Below are 19,971 nucleotides of genomic sequence, written 5' to 3'. Positions count from 1 at the left end.
CAGAGGCAGTCACAGCCATTCCATGGTGACATCCCAGGGGACCTTGGGCTGCAAAGGCTCCAATCGGTCACAGGCACTCACCGGGGCTCCACAGTGACATCCCAGGAGTCCCCAGGCTGCCAAAGAGCAGGAATGTCCCAGACCCTCACAGGGGTTCCTGTCATGGGCACAATGGGAGCTTCAGGCAAAAGCTTTATTTCTTTATTGGAAAAACTCCTGCTGAGTCATGACATGGGGAAAATACACCCAACAGCCACCATGGATCCTCAGAACCCTGCAGGGCCCCCAGACTTCTAAAATTCCTTTTAAGAGAGGAGACTGTAAGTGGCTGGATGCAATCCTAGCCCCAGAATTTTTCAAAGATTTATATGTAAAATATTGGACAGATGGAATTGAACTTTAACCAAATTTGTCCCACAGGATTAATAATGGAATCTCAGTTAAATTTATATAAATATGGCTCTAGCTGATTCTGATCATGGTCAGATGGAAAGATCACTAGCACAGTTATTTACTCCACAGTTCAGGAGCTATAACCATTATTAGAATATAGTGCTCTAGGAAGCAGTTTTGAAGTCAGCAGGGCCTTGCTGGAGTTGTTGGAGCCCACTGCAAGCAGAGCCTCCTGCCCCAGCAGGAGCTGCCTTTCCTGTGCCATGAGCAGGGCAGGTCCCGCTGCAGGAAAAGCCCCAGGCCAGCCCCAGCACAGGGAAGGGCTCGGGCACAAGGGCAGAGTGCCGTGCTGGGAGCTGTGCCAGGGAGAGCCTGAGGCACCAAAGGCACCTTGGCAGCAGCAGCTGCTTGCAGGCCATGGCCAGAAGCCTCCCTTGGCAATCCGGCCTGGTGGCCACCACTGCAGAGCTGCTGCCTCAGGGCTCATTCCTGGCTGGGCTTGAAAAGCCACTTCTGCCCCAGGAGCCTGACTGGGAAGCCACTGGCCCCAGCACCTTGAGGACAAGATATTAATGACAAAACTCTTCATGCCAGCAGAGCCAAGGCAGGGGCAAAGTAAAGGGCAGAGCCAGGCCCAGGGGACAGGGCTGCCATGGTGATGGCTGTGAGGTCACTGCCCCTGCAGCAGCCTGGCTGCCCTCAGCAGACATTCTGGCCAGAAGCCTTGTGAGGGCACCCAGCACATCAGAGAACACCGAGCACGGGAATTCTGTCCTTAGGGATGAGAGGGTTTCAGTGGGTCAGGTTGCACAAAAGTCCTGCTCTTGGACAATTCCTGGGATTGGGCATAGTCTTCTCTGGAAATACACTTTCTTATAATTGTAAAATATTTCCTCCTTCTAACAAATGTAAATCCATCCTCATTCAGTTTAAAGATATTGACCCTTTTTCTGTCTTGGCAAGATTTGAGAGAAAATACCCTTAACCACTGCCTCTCCATTTTCACAGACCTTGGAGAGGACACAAAAATCTCTCAAGATGGGGTTTGGAGGCCTCATCACATAAGCATCAGGGAGAGGCTGAGGGCTCTGGGCTCAGTGGTGTGGAGACTGAGGACAGAACAGGAGTAGCCTGGGAGGAATGGAAGGGTGGTTCCACAGATTCTGGAGCTTTTCTTCATGGAGGATATAAGCATGAAAAGGAAAAAGTGGCACCAAAGGCACATAGGGAGGCCCAGACTGGACACCAGGAGAAAGGAATTTCCCTGCCAGGGCAGGGCTGTGGTGCCCCACATCCCCAGCAGGAACCTGGAGCAGCCCAAGGCTCGGTGTGGACAGACAGGGGCAGGCAGGAGGCAGAGCTGTCAGCAAAGGAAGGGCCCAGCCTCGTAGGGCAGCTGGGGGATGCCGACAGCCTGCAGGGACAGAGGCGCAGGGCAGGGACACCGTGGGACAGCCTGGGCTGCACAGGGCACAGGGATGGGCAGCAGCTGCAAGACAGCCCTGTCAGAGCCAACTTGGGCAGCACTTTGGCCATGGCTGCTGGGCCTGGGCCTGAGGCCACGAGGGGACAAGTGACCCTTGCAGACCTGGGGCCTCATTGCCTCCTTGTCCCTGCTCAGCAGCCTGGCAGGGGCCGCCCCATGCTCCTGCCCTTGGCATTGCACATCCCCACATGCCAGTGCCCATGCCGGGAAGAGCCCTGAGCAAGGAGGGAGGAACAAGATGTGCCTGGCCAGGGGCTGGGGCTCAGGCCTTGGCCCTTTGCATTCCTGAAACACAGCCAGGTTTTGCTCAGCATCAGAGACACCTTTGCCTTGTTTGTCCCCAGCTTCCATCACTGCCTCCAGTGTTGTGCTCTACGTGGAACCTGGGGACACTTTCTCATTTGTGTCCCTGAAAGCGATCTCTTCAAAGTACAAGAAACTTCAGTGTTTCAATGTCACTGAGTTCTTGAGTGTTCTATGAGATCACAGAACTGGCTGTGATGTCACAGAGTAGGGTGAAATGCCATAGAGCAGAGTGTGCCATCATAGAGGGTAGCTCTGTGGCATCAGAGAGTGGGTTGTGACATCACCAGGTGGCTGCAACATATCATAGAGGAGGCTGTGACATCACAGATCAGACTGTGAAATCACAGTGTAACTTTGTGACATAGAAGTCTTCTGTGACATTGCAGCACTGCTGTATGACATCACAGGGTGACATCATAGAGTTGGCTCTGTGACATCACATGGGCTTTGTGTCACGTCTGGAGGCTTTGTGACATCAAAGGGGCAGTATGACATCACAGAGATGTCCATGTGACATCAAGGTGGGCGTTGTGATGTCACAGGGGTAGTATGATATCACAGAGATAGCTATTAGACATCCCAGGAGGCGATGTGACATGACAGGTGGTTCTATGACATCACAGGGGCTGTGTGACATCACAGGGGCAGTGTGACATCACAGGGGCTGTGTGAGGTCACTGGGGAGGTCACTCTGCCCCGGCCCCCCTCACAGCTCCCCCCAGAGCAGTCCAACGCTGCTCATGCACAGCAGGGTCCCCTGTCCCCCCGGGTCCCCCCGCCCCCGGCCCTGCAGCCTCCCCCAGAGGATGTTCCACGAGATCGACCCCAGAGCCTGACTCGGGGACGGGGGGCCAGGGCCCTGGGGGTTGCACAGGGGGACAGGGACCCCCGGCAGCGTCCCCGTGTCCCCCAGGGCCAGAGCCTGGGCCAGGGCTCCTTCACTATCATGAACGAGGGCTTGAGAGCGCTGAAAAAATCCCCAGCAAGGGATCAGCAAAAACCAGATTTAATATTAAGGGACACGGCACAAAGTTCCTTGCCAAGAGTCACTCTACACCTGAGTGGACACTTCAGGCACATGAAAGAAACAAAGCAACAACAAAACCAAACATAATCCAGGCAATCAAACCAGAAATGAACCCAGAACTGTCCCTGTCTGTGTGTGTGACACAAGCACAGTAAGGGCATGGATAAAAGGAATATGGCTTAAAAGCTTAACAGACCTCAAGCTTAACAGGACTTATCTTATACCTTATATTTAACTGATACAGTCAAGTTCACAATTTAGCAAAAGAAAAGCACTTAACAGTATTTAACCTGACTGAAAACCTATGTTAGAAATTTAACATAGGAATTACACTTCACAATATTCAACTTAGCTTATAAGTTATATTAAACATAACAACTTAGCAAAAGAACAACTCTTAGCAGCATTTGACTTAGCTGAGACTTCATGACTTTACCTTACCTACAGGCCGGACTGACTCAGCTATTCAAGGCACTCCAACTCCTCAGAAAGGAGCATTTCTGCCACATTTCCCCAGCACAGGCACTCCTGTGTACACACAGACACCAAGAGTCAGTGCAAGGCACCTGTGAGAAATTCCCCTGAGGGCAGGGAATGCTCCCTGTGGATGCTTTGGCATCTCCCCAGTGGGTGAAGGGTTGAGCCTGGAGGAGTGGGGGGATCGGCCCAGGCTCTGTCGTTGTTCAGGATCCCCGAGTGCAGCAAACGGGAGAGTTCCCAGCTATAAGAGGCCCCACTCAGAGGGAGTCGCTGGCCCAGGAGAGCTCCAATGGCTCCTTTTGGAGCGCTGTTTGCAGGGCCCCAAGAGAGGGGCTTCAGTCCCAGCAATGGTTCATCCTGGCCGCACTTGGCACCAACAGCTTTCTTTGGCAGTGTGAGAACAGGGATGTTATGCCACTGAGGGAACAAAAACAGTTCCCAGGGCTGATCCTCCAGAAACCAGGAGCTGGTTGGGCAGCAGCAGTGCCTGGAGCAGACAGTGTTTTAGCTGCAGAGGAGCTGAGCCCAGGGGCTGTTGGCCAAGGCCCAGGCCCAAGGATCATTTCTCAGCTGGCAGGGTGGCCTGAGAAGGGGAGGGGGGAATGCAGCAGTGCAGGGCCCATGGAACCAAGGGACCATTGCGACACTGTGGGGCCCTGTGACACCAAGGGACCAATCTGACAATGTGGTATCTTATGGAATCCATGGAGACCACTGTGACATTTCTGGGCTTCATGGAACTGAGGGGGCTGTACTGACACTGTGTGGCTCCATGGAGTGTAGGAATCATTGTGACACTGAGAGGCCCCATCAAACCAGGGGTCCATTGTGACACCACGGGGCCTCATGGAGACATGGAGACCACTGTGACACTTTGGGGTGTTATGGAACCAAGGGGCCATTGTGACACTGCAATACTCAATGGAGTCAAAGGTCCATTGTGATGTTTCAAGGCCTCATGGAACCATGGAGAGACCATTAAGACACTTCACGGCCTCATGGAACCATGGAGAGACCATTAAGACACTTCACAGCCTCATGGAACAAAGGGGCCATTGTGACACCGTTGGGCACCATGGAACCAAGGAGATCATTGTGACACTGAGGAGACTCATGGAATCATGGAGACCATTGTGAAACTGAGAGGACTCATGGAACCAGTGAGACCATTGTGGCCCTGGGAGTCCAACAGAACCTAGAGGACCATGGTGATACTGTGGGGTCTCATGAAACCAAGAGGTTTTTGTGACACTGCAGGGCTGCATGGAACCAAAGCTCCAGGGTGACACAGAAGGGCCTCCTTTCATCAATGGTCCATTGAGACATTGTGTAGCCAAAGGAGACCATTGTGACACTGCAAACCTCCAGGGTCCAAAGGTCCATTGTGACATTGCAGGGCTCATGGAACAGAGGAGTCATATGACATTGTGGGGCCTGGGGAACCACGGAGACCATTGTGACACTGCAAGGCCTCATGGAATTGCTGGGACCCCCAGGGTCATTGAGGGGCTGTATGGAATCAAGTGGCCATTGTGAAAATACGGGGCACCATAAAACCAAGGGAACACAGAACAGGTCTGGCTGGTTTGGCCTCCCATGGACTGCCTGACTGGTCCAGCTGACCTTGGCATGTTGAGGGTCTCTTCTCATCTGCTGCTATGACACTGGGGCTCCATTCTTACCTTCCTATGGAAAAGATCTGTCATTCTCCTCCAGGCACCCATGTCCAGAATTGGGATTTCACCTACAAATATCCTTATTTCCAAAGATTGTTTCCATAGAAATATTGCCAGGACAAGTCTTTCTGGAAGTGGTTTCTCAAGGATCACCTCCCATCTGCTCCCGAAACACAGGGGAAGGCTCCATGCTTTCCTTTCTATGGGAAAGAATTGTGCTGCTTCTCCAGGTGCCAATGGCTGAGATTGAGATTCTACCTCCAAAATTCCATAAATCTAAAGACTGCTCTCAGACAAAATCTGCCATTCCTGATAAGTCTGGCTGGCCTTGGACTAGTGAGGCTCTCACCTGCCTTCCAAACACTGGGGATCTGTGCTATGGAAAAGAACTGTCCTTCTCCTCCAGGTGCCCATGGCCAAATTTGGGTTCCACCTCCAACATTCCCTGTTGTGACAGACTGGAGGAGATTGTTGGCTACAAACATTTCATGTGTCAGGCAGTAAGGGGCAGGTCCAGCCTTGCCTTGCCCTGGAACGCCAGCCCTGCCCTACCCTTGAACCCCAATCCCCCCAGAGCCTCTGTCCCAGCCCAGCAGTGGCTGCCAGTCCCTGGCACAGCACAGGCAATGCTCCACAGCCACCTCTGCAGCCCCCAGCCCAGCTCCTGAGGCACCAAATGAGCCCAAGTCCCACCTGGGGGAAGGGCCCAGGGAGACCAAGGGGTATTTAAGGCTGACCACAAGGCAAGCACACATCTTGGCCCTACCTTCTCTTGGAATTTCCATCTGAACTGTGCTGGAATCCAGGAGCTGGTAACTCTGTCTGTGCTTCTCTAAATCTTATTTTTATTTTCCTCTTTCTAATTCCCTCTTCTTGCAAATTTTTATTAACTTAAAATGCAACAGGCTTAGAGTTTGTGAAGTTGAATGGGCCAAGGTAATGGTTTGAGAAGTGTTTCTTGTTGATTGAATGTTGTATTAAACCTTTTGCCAAAATTTCTCTGAATTTCTAAAGTTCCCAGTAAAGGCTGTTTTCCTCTTTTGAGGTCTTGAGAATCTCTTGATAGTATTTCTCCAGTGAATCCAAATCAGAAGACACAGACAATTGTGATTTATTTTAAATGTCTCCTTGAGTGAGTTGTTTTGGGAGATGGCAGTCAGGGCTTGTCTGTCCTGCTTGGCACAGCCCAGGCAGGGCTTTCCCAGCCACATTCCACACTCCATTTCCCAGCTGGAGCTGCTGGTGCCTCTGAGTTGTGCTGCCCCAGCCCCAGGGACGCTCTCCTTGTCTGCCCATTCCCCCACGGTCTCTGGGCAGGGATGGCCTCAGTGGGGGCTGCTGACATCCTCAGCACCTTGGAGGCTGCTGCTGAATTTTCCAGCTCCAAAAGCTTGTTCAGCCTTCAGCTCTTCAGTGCAGGAATTCAGTCTCCCAGGGCTCATTAACATTCAGAACACCTGAAAAACCCGAGCCTCTGGGAGTCATTTGATTTAAGTGTTCTAATCTTTTGTGGTTGATTAGTCAGATTTCAGAAGCCTATTCAATGTGATTACCCTGAGATTAAAAAGACAGCAAGAAAATATTTTTTTAGGTCCTATAATTTTTTTTCACTAGTAATTCATTGACATGTGCAATGTTCAGACTGAATCCCTGTACCTCCTCATGCAGTTTGAATGGATATGAAAATCAAGACCCTTCATGGCTGACAATCAATCAGACTCTGTCCCTACCCCAAGCCCACCATTTCCCCCATCCAAGCACTGGGACTCAGAGCAGCCTTGTGCAAATCTGAGCTCCTTCCACTCCACACTGGACCTAGCCAACAGACCACAGATGAACAGGATACATTTTAATAACAATCACACAATTAAAATAACAATCACACAATTACAAACTCTTCCCTGAGCCATGTGCAATGTCCCAGCAGGGTCTGATGAGTCCACCGTTCACAAGTGATTTCCATAATAAAATTTATTTCACACAAACATGGTTCTCTGATGCATATAAACACAATGAAGTTCTTGTATCAGGATTCTTGTCCCGGAGTGAGGACAGAACAGCTCGAACAATTCCTGATTTGCAAAGCTGTCAGTGGTGGATGGAGAAGGGAGTTTAGGCTGCTCTTGGTGTTGAGGAAGTGCTAAAACCAACCTGACTCATTTCATCTCCTCCTGTCCTGGCTGATCTCCCCTCTTTCCCCTTCCATCCATTGGCTTTTGTCTCCCACCAGGACCCCTGGTGCAGAGCCTGGCTCTGTGTTTTCCATCAGCTCCTTGCTGGCACTGCCAGGCTGGGATGATGAGTCCCTCAGCCTTCCCTGCTCCAGGCTGGACAAGCCCAGCTCCCTCAGTCACTGCTCACAGCTCCGGACAAAATTGGTACTTCTTCCAAGTTCCCTACATGCAAGGGTTTCTCGTGGACAAAAGCTGCAAGGACAGACAGGCCTGGCTCAATTTGGCTTCTGGTGGTTGCCTCCAATCTGCCCTGGAAACAGTGGGGCTCTGTCCTTTCCTTCCTGAGAGAAAGAACTGGCCTTCTCATCCAGGTGCTCATGGGCTGAAATTGGGATTCTTCCCCCAAAATCCCGTAAATCTGAGATACAGAATAGTTATATCTGAGATACAAGATATTTATTCTTTTGCTCCCAGATGAAAGCTGCCAGGACAGACAGACCTGGCTGGCCTTGGCCTCTAGTGGCTGCTGTTTATCAGCTCCTGGAAGACTGGGGCTCCATGCTTTACTTCCTGTGGAACCATGGTGGCATTTCAGGGCCTCATGGATCCAAGGGAACATTGTGACACTGTGTGGCCTCGTGGAACCAAGGACATCATTGTGGCTCTGTTGGGTTGCATGGTCCCAAGGGGCCCATGTGAAGCAGCAGGGCTTTGTGGAACCAAGAGGCCATTGCTGCATTTCAGGCCCTTGTGGAGCCAAAGGACTGTTGTGATTCTGCAGGGCACCGTGGATCCATGGAGAGCATTGTGGCATTGCAAGGCCCCATAGAATCATGGAGACCATTGTGACACTGTAGGGCCCCAGGGAACCAAAGGGCCACTGTGATTCTGCAGGGCCTCTTGGAAGCATGGGGCCACTCTGACACTGCAGAAGCAAGGAGAACATTGTGATACAGCAGAGCACCATGAAACCAAGGGAACATGGAACAGATCTGGCTGGATTGGCCACCCAGAGCCCACTTGACAGGCCCAGCTGATCTTGGAATGTTGAGGGCTGCCTCTCCTCAGCCCCTGGAGAACTGGAGCCCAGTGCTTTTCTTTCCTATGAAAAAGAACCATTTGTCCTTCCAGGTGCCCACAGCCAAAATTGATACTCCCCTCGAAAATTCCCTGTATGCAAGGGTTGTCCCAGACAAAAGCTGCCAGGACAGAGAGCTCTGGCTGGCCTTGGCCTCTGGCGGTCACCTCTCATCTCAAGGAAGCCCTGAGGAAAGTATGTGAACAGGCTTGACTGTTGGAACATCAGTGAGTCTCACACTCTCAAAAACTCAGATGCTCTTCTGATTATGTGTCTTTTCTTTCTTATTGTGTATTATGTGTGAATTATTATTTTCAGCAAAAAATATTATTCTTATCAATTTACCCAAGTTATCTGAAACAAAACAGCTCATCTACATATGACTCCAGGTCACCTGTATAAGCAAACACAAGAAACAATCCAGCAGGAATTATTTGTCCCTGCTCCCATCTATCACATCTCTGGAGCTGGAGGTGCAGCCCCAGCACTTGGCAGGGCTCAGGGGCTCACAAGCTCAGCTCCCACAAAGAGAACTTGTAGACCCTGGGCTGCTCTTCTTGGCCCCTGCACGCTCAGCCAGGCTGAGATGGACACTGATGGTTTCTGGGCCGGGCTCTCTGAGCCCAGCCCAGCTCCCTGCAAGCTCTGCCAGCTGCCCTGAGCTCTGGACAGCACCAAGGGCCTCTCCCCAGCCCAGCCCAGCTGGCTCTGGCCCCACAGCTCTGCTCAGGCCAGGCTGCTCTGGGCACTGCCCCACGGCCTCAGCCCCTGGCAAGGGCACAGCAGCAGCTGCAGCTGCCACAGGACTCAGCCCCAGCCATGGGGGAAGGTGCTTGGCCAAGGCCAAAGGAGGCTCCCTGGCTGCCCTGCTCCCCTCGGGCTGAGGTGCTGAGAGCTCTGCTGCCATCCCATCTGCCCAGGGCAGCACAAGAGCCTTGGGGCCCTCAAGAGCTGCTCCTTCTCCAGGCCCAGGGCCCATGTCAAAGCTGGGGCAGGCACAAAGCTGTGCCCATTTCTGTTCATTGCTGCTCTGATGGGGATGGATCCTCATCCACTTGGAGGTTGCTGATGGATTTTATTACTCCAAAGGCCTCTTCTCTCTTGAGCTGTTCAGGAATTTAATAGGAAATGTTCTTAAATGTTTGTTCAAATCACACAAAAAAGAAAATCCCTTGAAAATAATGCAAGATTTTTATTCTACTGTTAATTAGACGGATTACAAAAGTGTATTCAAAGTGAATATACTGTATTGAAAACAATGCAGAGATTACTGTTTTGTCCTGTGTTCCTGTTTATAGGTTGGTATCAGCAATCCCCAGTTGATATTGGCCCCCAGTTCCTTCTAATGCAGTCTGACTAGATATGAAGATCAAGACCCTCCATGGCTGACAATCAATCACACTTTGTCCCTATCCCCTCCCCACCATTTCCCTAACCTAACCCCACCATACCCCTACCCCTAACCCTTGGAACTCCTGTGGATCAGAAATGGTGCGTCCAGAAGGACCAGGGCAGTGATTCTTCCCCTGTGCTCAGCACTGGTTGGGCAGCACCTCGAGTGCTGTGTCCAGTTCTTTGCTCCCCAATTTAGGAAGGCCATGGAGGGGCTGGAGCGTGTCCAGAGAAGGGCAGCAAGGCTGGTGAGGGATCTGGAAAACGAGTCCTGTGAGGAGCAGCTGAGGGAGCTGCTGGGGCTCTTTATCCTGGAGGAGGCTCAGGGGAGACCTCATCACTCTCTACAACTTCCTGACAGGAGGGTGCAGCCAGGTGGGAGTTGGGCTCTTTTCCTTGGGAACAGTGACAGGACAAGAAGAGACAGCCTTCAGCTGAACCAGGGGATGTTTAGGCTGGACATTAAGAAATAATTCTTCACAGAAAGGGTGGTTGGGCATTGGAATGGGCTGCCCAGGTAGGTGGATGAATCAGCGTCCCTGGATGTGTTTAAGGAAATACTGAATGTGGCACTCAGTACCGTGGTCTGGGTAACAAGATGGTGTTGGGTCCCAGGTTGGACTTGATGCTCTCCAAGGTCTTTTGCAGCCTGATTGATTCTCCGATGATTGTGACCCTGCAGGGCCCTGGGAAAACAAGAGTCCATTGTGACACTGCAGGGCCTTGTGGAACCATGCAGAACATAGTGACAGAGCAGGACCTGGTGTCATGATGGGGCCATTGTGACACAGCAGGGCCCCATGGAACCAAGGGGCCAGGGCTGCTCCACAGGGACAGATGGAATGAAGGAAACATGTTTGACACCATGGTGGCCCTTGGGACCAAGAGGCCACTGTGTCGCTGTGGAAACAAGGAGAGCATTGCTGCACTGCCAGACCTCATGGAACCAAGGATCAATTGTGACACTGTGGGGCCTTGAGGGACCACAGTGCTATTGTGACACTGCAGGGCACAAGGATCCAAGGGACTTTGTGACAACAAGGGGTCCCATGGAACCAAAGGGACAACGTGACACTGGGAGGCCTCATGGAATCATGGAGACTATTGGGACATTCCAGGGACTCATGGATGCATGGTGTCACCAAGCTGTGTGAGTGTAGATCTGCTGTAGGGTAGGAGGGCTGTGCACAAGGCCCTGTGTTGTGGTGTGCTGTAGTGTCCCATTTTGGCCTTCCAGGTCATTTCCCCAAGTGTGCCTATACCTCTCTCCCTTCCCCCTTGCCCCCATGCTGAGTGAGTCCTGTCAATCAGGCTTAACATTCCAGCAAGGCGTTGTGTGGTTGGTCAAGTTCAAAGGATGCCCCTATGCCCAGAGGTCATTGGCCTTTCTCGGTGTCATCTTCCCCTGAGACCCTGCCCCTCTCACCTGGTTGGTGGCTCACCTGTAACTCCCCTCCCCCTGTCCCTGAGCTTAAAAAGGCGATCAGACCATGCGGCATAGTTCTGTTGGAGCAGTTCCTCACATTCAGACCTCTGTAACCATGGAATAAACCTCTGGACATTAAACCCTCCAGCAGAATCCCCTCCTTTTTCTCTTCACCATCGCCTGAAGCTATTCCTCCTGAGGTAAACGGGGTTCCTAACAAGCCTGGACTTGTTCAGTGCCCAGCTGCAACCACCAGCAAGCCAAGGTATCTCTGGGGTGATACACCACATTTGCTGCCTTTGGCCCAGCAGCGAGGGTCAGACCGGCCCAGGCACTACATAACTGGTAATATTGGGAGCCTTTTTTTTCCAATAGCCCTGGAAAGGCTGGATCCAGGAACCAAATCCAACAAGGTGAGGTTTAAAAAGTCCAAGTGCCGGGTCCTGCCCTTTAGCCACAACAACCCCTGAGGTGCTGTGGGGCTGGAGAGCAGTCAGGCAGACAGAGGGGCTGGAGAGCAGTCAGGCAGAAAGGGACCTGCAGGGACTGATGAAAAGCAGGCTGGACAGGAGCCAGCAGTGTGCCCAGATGGCCAAGAAGGCCAATGGCTCCTGGCCTGGATCAGGAATGGTGTGGCCAGCAGGAGCAGGGCAGCAGGGATTCTTCCCCTGTGCTCAGCACTGGTTGGGCAGCACCTTGAGTGCTGTGTCCAGTTCTGGGCCCCCAATTTAGGAAGGACATGGAGGGGCTGGAGTGTGTCCAGAGAAGGGCCACAAGGCTTGGGAGGTGTCTAGAACACAAGAGTTGTGAGGAGCGGCTGAGGGAGCTGAAGTTGTTTACCCTGGAGGAGAGGAGGCCCAGGGAGACAAGGTGGTGTCAGGGCACAGGTTGGACTTGATCTCCATGGCCTCTTCCAACCTTGCTGATTCTGGGATTCTCTGAAACCACCCTTGGAGTAGTTGCAGGAGGAGCCCTGGGCCCCCTCTTCAGAAGCTCCAGCAGCCCAGGTTCTCCTGGCAGCCCCAAAGCCCATCCTGTCAGTCCTGCAGTGCCTCTGCAGCTCCTCCTCACTGCCCAGAACAGGGAGCCCCAGAGCCAGACACAGCAGCCCAGATGTGTCCCTCTGGCCTGGGGTGCCTCTGGCAAGGGAGCAGCACCAGGCAATGCAGGAGCCTGAAGACAATTCCTGCATCACTTGTAGGATGATCCTGCTGCCCAAGGGACGTTCCCATGGGGGCAAGTCAGGAACTGCAATGGGGAGTGGGGCCAGAGAGGAAAGGGCAAACAGGGATGGGCTGTTTGCAGGGGAGGGAACAGGGGTGGGCAAGAGGTAGAAATTTGTATCAGGGAGAGTAAAGAAAGCAAAGATGAAGCCAAGGAAATGCTGAGGGCAGTTTGGGGGTGGCTGCCAGGCAGCCTTGGCTCTGAGCAACAGCGTCTGCAGTGGGACAGGAAACTCCCAGCTGATGGGAACAAACTTTCTGGCTGAGTGCAGAGGCCAGGACAAAGCTGAGTGGTTTCCCTTGTGTCCCCCAGCCCTTGCTGGCCCCAGGGGCTGATGGCATTTGTGCTCCCTCAGGTTCATGTCCCCACACCAACAGCATGGGGGTGCTCCTGCCTGCTCTGTGCACACCAAACAGGGGCTGCTGATCCCGTGCTGCTGTGTCTGTGCCTGCAAGGATGGGGCACCAGTGTGAGCTGGGGGAGACGCCAGGGCTGCAGAGGGGGGATGTTGTTGGCAGCTCCATCAGGACGCTCTGGGATGCTGCCCTGGGCTGTGCAGCACACTGGGGATGGATCAGCCCCTGCTCTGCTGCTCCTTCCCGTCTGCCCCAGGGCCCTTGCAGAGCCCCAGCCATGCTGTTTGCCCCCAGCCTGCCCAAGGCCAGCCTGGGGCTGCTCACGGGGGCTTTCTGTGCTGAGCATTGGCCTGGCCATGTTCTTGAGAGAGCCTGGGCAAGGAGCCTGGAGCCCCCAGGCCCTGGCCAGAGGCATCAGCGCTGCCCCAGCAGTGCCCATGGCCTGTCCCTGCTGCAGCCCCGGCACTGCCATCCCCAGGACTGTGCCCAGCCAAGAGAGCACTCAGGCCCTGCAGCAGCACCAGGGCCACCAGGGCAGCGGGGCAGGGCCACGGCAGCAGCACTGGCAACACCAAGTGCTGCTGCTGCTGGGCACAGCTGCTGGGCCAGCCCTGATCTGCCCCAGCTCTGCACACAGACATTGCTGCTGCAGCTCCAGAGAAGGCAACAAAAGGGCATCTCTGCAGAAAACTCTGCTGGTAGATCCTTTAGTTAATTTAAAGGCACCAAGAGCTCATTGACACAGTCTGTGGCCACAGGGAAGGTGAAGAGAAACAAAATGAAAAATGGCAAAAACAATTATATTTATTAGTGGACAAGACTAAAAAAGTAAAATAAAAAGAGAAAGAACCTCCAAAATGAACCAAAAAGAAGGATCAAAGATGACTTTATTTCAAGTGGTTTGCAGAAATTGGCCAGCAGTTTAATGTTTATGAAACTATCCAGTCATCAGTTTCCACACTGCAGCCTTGAGCTCCTGGTTCCTCAGGCTGTAGAAGAGGGGGTTCAGGGCTGGAGGCACCACTGAATAGAGAACTGACAGGGTCACATCCAGGGATGGGGAGAAGATCAAAGGGGGTTTCAAGTGAGAAAACACTGCAGTGGTGGTGAAGAGAGAGACCACGGCCAGGTGAGGGAGGCAGGTGGAAAAGGCTTTGTGCCGTCCCTGCTCAGATGGGATCCTCAGCACAGTCCTGAAGATCTGCACATAGGAGAAAACAATGAACACAAAAGATCCAGAAAATAAACAGGCACTAACAGCCAGAAGCCGAAGTTCCCTAAGATATGATTTGGCACAGGAGAGCTTGAGGATCTGAGGGATTTCACAGAAGAAATGTCCCAGGGCATTCCCCTTGCAAAGGGGGAGGGAAAATGTATTGGCCATGAGCATGAGAGCATTGAGAAAGCCAATGGCCCAGGCAGCTGCTGCCATGTGGGCACAAGCTCTGCTGCCCAGGAGGGTCCCGTAGTGCAGGGGTTTGCAGATGGACACATAGCGGTCGTAGCACATGACAGTCAGGAGGAAATACTCTGCTGAGATGAAGAAGAAACTCAGAAATAACTGTGCAGCACACCCTGCACAGGAGATGTCCCTGGTGTCCCAGAGGGAATTGTGCATGGCTTTGGGGACAGTGGTGCAGATGGAGCCCAGGTCAGTGAGGGCCAGGTTGAGCAGGAAGAAGAACATGGGCGTGTGCAGGTGGTGGCTGCAGGCTACAGCGCTGATGATGAGGCCGTTGCCCAGGAGGGCAGCCAGGGAGATGCCCAGCAAGAGGCAGAAGTGCAGGAGCTGCAGCTGCCGCGCGTCTGCCAATGCCAGCAGGAGGAAGTTCCTGATGGAGCTTCTGTTAGACATTTGTTCTGTCTTGGAATCAGGATCTGTAAAAAAAGTAATCATGGAATAATTGTGCTTGAAGAGGACTTTAAATATCCCAGCACATCTTGGGGGCACTTTCCCTCCACTGCCTTCCCAGGGCTCTGCTGCCGGGAGCTGTCCCTGCCAGCAGCTGCTTCCCTGTCCCCTTGGCTGGGCACTGCCAGTGCTGCCAAAGCCCAGCTGAGACCTGGGGGTTCAGGTCTGCCATGCAGATCCCTCCCAGCTCTGGCACTGCCCAGGGGCAGCTCTGGCTCTGCAGGGTCTGATACGAATGTCAGATCAACCCTGAGGAGGCTGGAAAAGCGACACTGATTCTGCCTGTGAGAGGCCTTGTGCTGATTTCTGTGACTTATTGGTTTATTCACATCTGAGAGAATTTTTTTCATTATCTTCACCCAAACGAAGAGATTTATATCTTTGGGCAATTACCATCAAGGCAGCCCAGGTCATTAGATTAAAAAAGCAGGATTTTCCCTTTTATGTAGCCCCTTTCTTGCTGTGCACCCTGTATAATCTATTTGGAAATGTTCTGCAGGTAAATGCCATGCAGGGAGGAGTCCTGAACAATGCAGCATCCTCCCTACACAAGGAGAACACTTCCAAGCCTTACCAGCTGTCTCCTCCCACCCACATCTTGTCCCCCAGTGCTGGGAGCAGCTGCCAGGGCTGGCTGAGAGCTGTCCCTGGCAGGCAGCAGAGTCCCTGCCCCAGCACAGTGCCCTGGGCTGCAGGACCCTGCTCTGCAGGACAGCCCTGGGCACCCCTGGCTGCTCTGCACAAGAGACAAACAGAGAATGTACTCACAGGGTCTGTAGGCATTGGGATGTTCCAGCTTGAGATGGCTCCAGGAGCTGCAGCTGCATTGTCCTGCAGCCAGAGGTTCCTGTGCCAAGAGCTGGCAGTGATTGTGCCCCAGGCACTTCTCAGCACCTTCCCAGCCCTGACTGATTGAAGCTCTCTGTGCCTCTGTGCTGTGCCCAGGCTGGCTGCAGGCAGTGCCCCAGCCCTGCTGGGCTGGCAGAAGAGCTGCTCATCAAGAGAAATGTGCTTTTGAAGCTCTTCTTGGTTACCAGGAGCTGTCTCTGTGCCAGCAGCCCAGCCCAGCTCAGCAGCACAGACACAGCACAAGGACTTGAATGACCCTCAGGGGCTTTGTGCTCAGGCCCTGAATATCAGTCTCTGAGAGGGAGCTGAAGAAACGTCTGTAGAACTCGGAGTCAGAATCCAACTCCAAAGTTTCTTGGACTTTTAATGGGTCCCACTGAGGGACACGACTGACAAAGTGTCCCCAGACCCCAGGCAGAGCAGAGAACTGGAGGCAGTGATGACAGGTGGGGACAAAGAAAAGCCAAGTCTTGGTGCCCTGGGGCACAGCAGGGTCTGTGCCACCAAGGGCTGTGAGGAGGCACCTTGTCCTGAGGCCCTGGGGCCTCCTGGCACAGCCCCAGCCAGGCTGGGCACTGTCAGCCCCTTGTCCTGCCATCAGCATCCGCCCCTAGCCCACATCTCAGTGGCCTCAAGGATCTGCTGGAAGGAGTCCCTGGGGAGCCTTGGCCAGGAATGGCCCTGGGGGCTCCTGAATACTCCCTGCAGGGACTGCAGGTTTTTCAAAGGACTTTGGGTTTGGCTTTTGCCTTGGAGTCTCTGAGAGGTTTGTGCAATCATGGCCTCCAATTACCTGCTGTAATTAGTCCCTGGACAGGCTTTGTCAGTAACAACACTCAGTGGGCTCTATAATGCTTCAAGGTACTTCAGTTATTTTAAGGTACTTGGTTGTTTCCCTTTTGATAGAGACTCTGTGAGAGGTTTGTGCAATCATGTCCCCAGTTATCTGCTTTAACGAGTCCCTTGAGAGCTTTGTACTGACACTCAGTGGGGCTCATTAATGCTTTAAGATACTCAAGATTTTTAAGGTACTTTGAATTTTCCTTTCTACACTCTGATTCTCTGAGATTTTGTGCCATCCTGGCCTCCAATTCTGTCTTCCAAGGAGCCATTGAGGAGCCTGTGTTGGGGATGGACCTCTGTGAGACCCATTCAAGCTTTGAGACACTTTGAATTTTTCCTCTGATTTCGGCTCTTGGAAAGGTTTGTGCAATCCCCTCTCAGGCCCTGAGGTTCAAGGGCTCAGTTCCAAATGTACCACGGGGCTCATTAGGATCAAGCAAGTCCTCACAAACCATGGCTCTGCCTTGATTTTCCTCAGCTCTGGAACAGTTCATTCAAAATATTTCTTTTTATATTTTTGGAGAAATATTTCAAAGAGCTTCTAAGAAATATGTATTCCTATCTTAAGGAATGTATTTTATTACTGTTCTCTGTAGAGAAGTGGTCATTGCAGCATTCTGTGATTGATTTTTATCCAGGCTATTTCCTAAGGAGGTCTGGGGTGGTCAGTGAAGTTGTACCTTGAGAGCTGACCCAGTGTGGACAACCTTGCCCCAAATTCTCCATTTCCATGTGAGAAATAATTTTTACTTTCAAAATTTTAAATACTTTATTAAGACCTTATAAAAATACAACAGAAGACTGAATAAAGAAAACAATACAGCATCAGGGGCAAAAAATTCAGTCACCATGTGTGTATCTACACATTGGATGCTCTGTCTTTTATACCTCTAGCCCCTCCCAAAGCCTTGTCAATTGACTCCTTCTTCACTGTCCACTGGTGGAGATCACTGTCTTACACCTTGATTGGAGGTCAGGTGCTGCCATAGTAACAAGCCAACCCTCCCAAATGCCCCGACTACTCAGGCCATCCTGTGATAACAATGCAAGGGGGAGGGGAAGGATAACTATACATATACAAAACTTCTCATAACATATATTTAATGTCCACTCCTTCATTGTGAGTGTCAACCATAGGATTACTCATCTATAATAAACCCTCCATTTCTTTTTCTAGAAGTAATTTTTTTCAAACAATTGATTCAAAAATTTTCTCTCACTTTTGAATGAGTCATACCAGCATCTGTTGATGTCGGCAAAGACATGGGAAGAGGAGAAAAAATCTCAGGTTTTCCCTAGACACACTTATTTGGAATGAACAAAAGGGCATCCCAGAGGTCCAGTATGGCTTTGACTCCCATCTACCGTGCCTATGTGGATGCTGCCCATAGTCAGTGTATCTTAGGGGTGAGTACAGAGGACAACTTGGCCCTGCCCTCCAGTCCTTGTTGAATTAAAAGACAATTGAGGAATTATAGAGGTCCAGTATGGCCTTTTGTCCCTACCTTACCATGCCTACGGGGTTGCTACCCGCAGCAGGGCTATGGAGCCTTCTTGGTAGCAAACAAAGGGGCCAACCCAGTCTTGCCCTCCTTCCTTTCTCTTTTCTCTTATTTTCTTGAAGAAGCTGTCCCATTACCTTTTACAGTCCCTTGTGTACTTCCCCTCAACAGATGCTGGTAATTCTCACCCATTGAAACAGGAAGACAGATCTCAAGATGGCTGATGGAAGCTTGACTCTACTTTTTGGGCATCTTGGTGTTTTTCTGGTTGTCTTTCAGTCTCTGCTCGAGAGTCAATCTTGTTTGACCCAGCCTGGATGTTGTAGTCCACTCTTTGAGTTCTTCTACTGGGCCTTTGACTGTGTTGCCATGAGTCCATCCCTGCTCTGCAGTTTGCATGGCCGATTCGGTGGTGAGCAGTGCCTGAAAGGGACCTTCCCACTGAGGAGTTAGAGGCTGATCTCCCCATGACTTAAATCATCACCCAATTCCAGGGATTAATATTATGGATTCTGAAATCCAGGGTGGTAGTTTGAGGAATTGCCCTTTTTTGTCGTATCCCTTCTAAGGTTTGTGCTATAGACATAACTTATTTCTTGGCATTGGCTTCCCCTCCCTCATAGGTGGCAACCTTCTGGGGTGAGGTCAGGAAGGGTAACCCAAACATCATTTCATGGGGTGACATCCCTATATCTGACTGGGCTTGGGTTCTAATTCTTCCTAAGGCCAAAGGGAGACATTTTATCCATGACATTTGGGTTTAAATCATTAGCTTAACTAGAGCTCTTTTAAGAGTTTGATTCATTCTCTCAACCCGAGCAGAACTCTGTGGATACCTTGGAGTGTGTAATTCCCATTTTACTCCCAGGGCCTGAACAACTTTCTGCAATATCTTTGATGTAAAATGAGTTCCCCAGTTGGGATCAATCCTGTTTGCCATCCCATATCAGGGAATGATTGATTCTAGAAGTGTTTTACTCACAACATTGGCATTGGTTTTCACAGTGGGTACCATTTCTATCCAATGAGTCAAGTGATCTACTATCACTGGCAAAAACTTCCACTGTTGTATGTGGGGAAGCTCAGTAAAGTCTACTTGGATATTTTGGAAGGGCCCTAATGCTAGTTGTCACCCTCTTCTGGGGGTTTTCCTCATGATTTTCTTATTCACTTGTTGACATATCACACTCCATTCAGTTACTTGCTTAGCTATTCTGAAAATTCCTATGCAGTCCTAATCCCATAGAAATTGATCACTTAGCACTTGTGTACCCGAATGTGTTGTTTCATGTATGCCTTCTAGCATTTTCCTGGCCAGGAGTTTATTCAACACTTGCCTCCCATCTGCTAATCTCCACTTCTCTTTTTTATCTTTCTTAGCTTCTCTTTTAAGGAGTTCTTCCTCTTCTGTCCCACTGAATATGGGGACTTTTTGCATTTCTCTCATGGCTGTTAATACTATTATTACTTTTTTTTGTCTCTGATTCAACTGCATTTTTAGCCTCTAGATCAGCCTAACTGTTCCCTCACTCCTCCTGAGTTGCCCCTTTTTTATGTCCTTTAACATACACCACTGCTACTTCCTCTGGTAATTGTAAGGTTTCTAACTCTTCTAAAAGAAATTTTTTGTGAATCAGTCCCTTTCCCTTTAAATTGAATAGCCCCCTCTCTTCCCATATTTTTCCAAAGTCATGCACTATTCCAAAAGCATATTTTCAATCTGTATCTATTGTTCCAGTTTTCTGTGTAATGTTTCCAGAGCTTGTTTTAGGGCATTCAACTCACACCTTGGGCTGACCAGTTGGAAGATAACTTTCTCTTTTCTCGCTACCAACACTTCATGCACT

At 51.2% G+C, this 19,971-nt stretch overlaps 1 protein-coding gene across 1 annotated transcript; it reads right to left on the bottom strand.

The window, feature by feature from the left end:
* Positions 1-13,955: 13,955 nt before the first annotated feature.
* Positions 13,956-14,705, bottom strand: LOC134434168 (olfactory receptor 14C36-like). Its single transcript, XM_063182850.1, has one exon. It carries the CDS (start codon positions 14,703-14,705, stop codon positions 13,956-13,958), a length of 750 nt encoding a protein of 249 aa, XP_063038920.1.
* Positions 14,706-19,971: the final 5,266 nt, after the last annotated feature.

This window comes from Melospiza melodia, unplaced genomic scaffold, assembly GCF_035770615.1.
Source record: "Melospiza melodia melodia isolate bMelMel2 unplaced genomic scaffold, bMelMel2.pri scaffold_32, whole genome shotgun sequence".
Classification (NCBI taxonomy): domain Eukaryota; kingdom Metazoa; phylum Chordata; class Aves; order Passeriformes; family Passerellidae; genus Melospiza; species Melospiza melodia.
Note: the sequence above shows the minus strand (reverse complement) of the source record. Positions and strands in the feature narration are given on the sequence as shown.

What these genes read in the sequence shown, in the direction of transcription:
- LOC134434168 (XM_063182850.1), bottom strand. Translation starts at nt 14,705, where the DNA reads ATGTTCTTCTTCCTGCTCAACCTGGCCCTCACTGACCTGGGCTCCATC.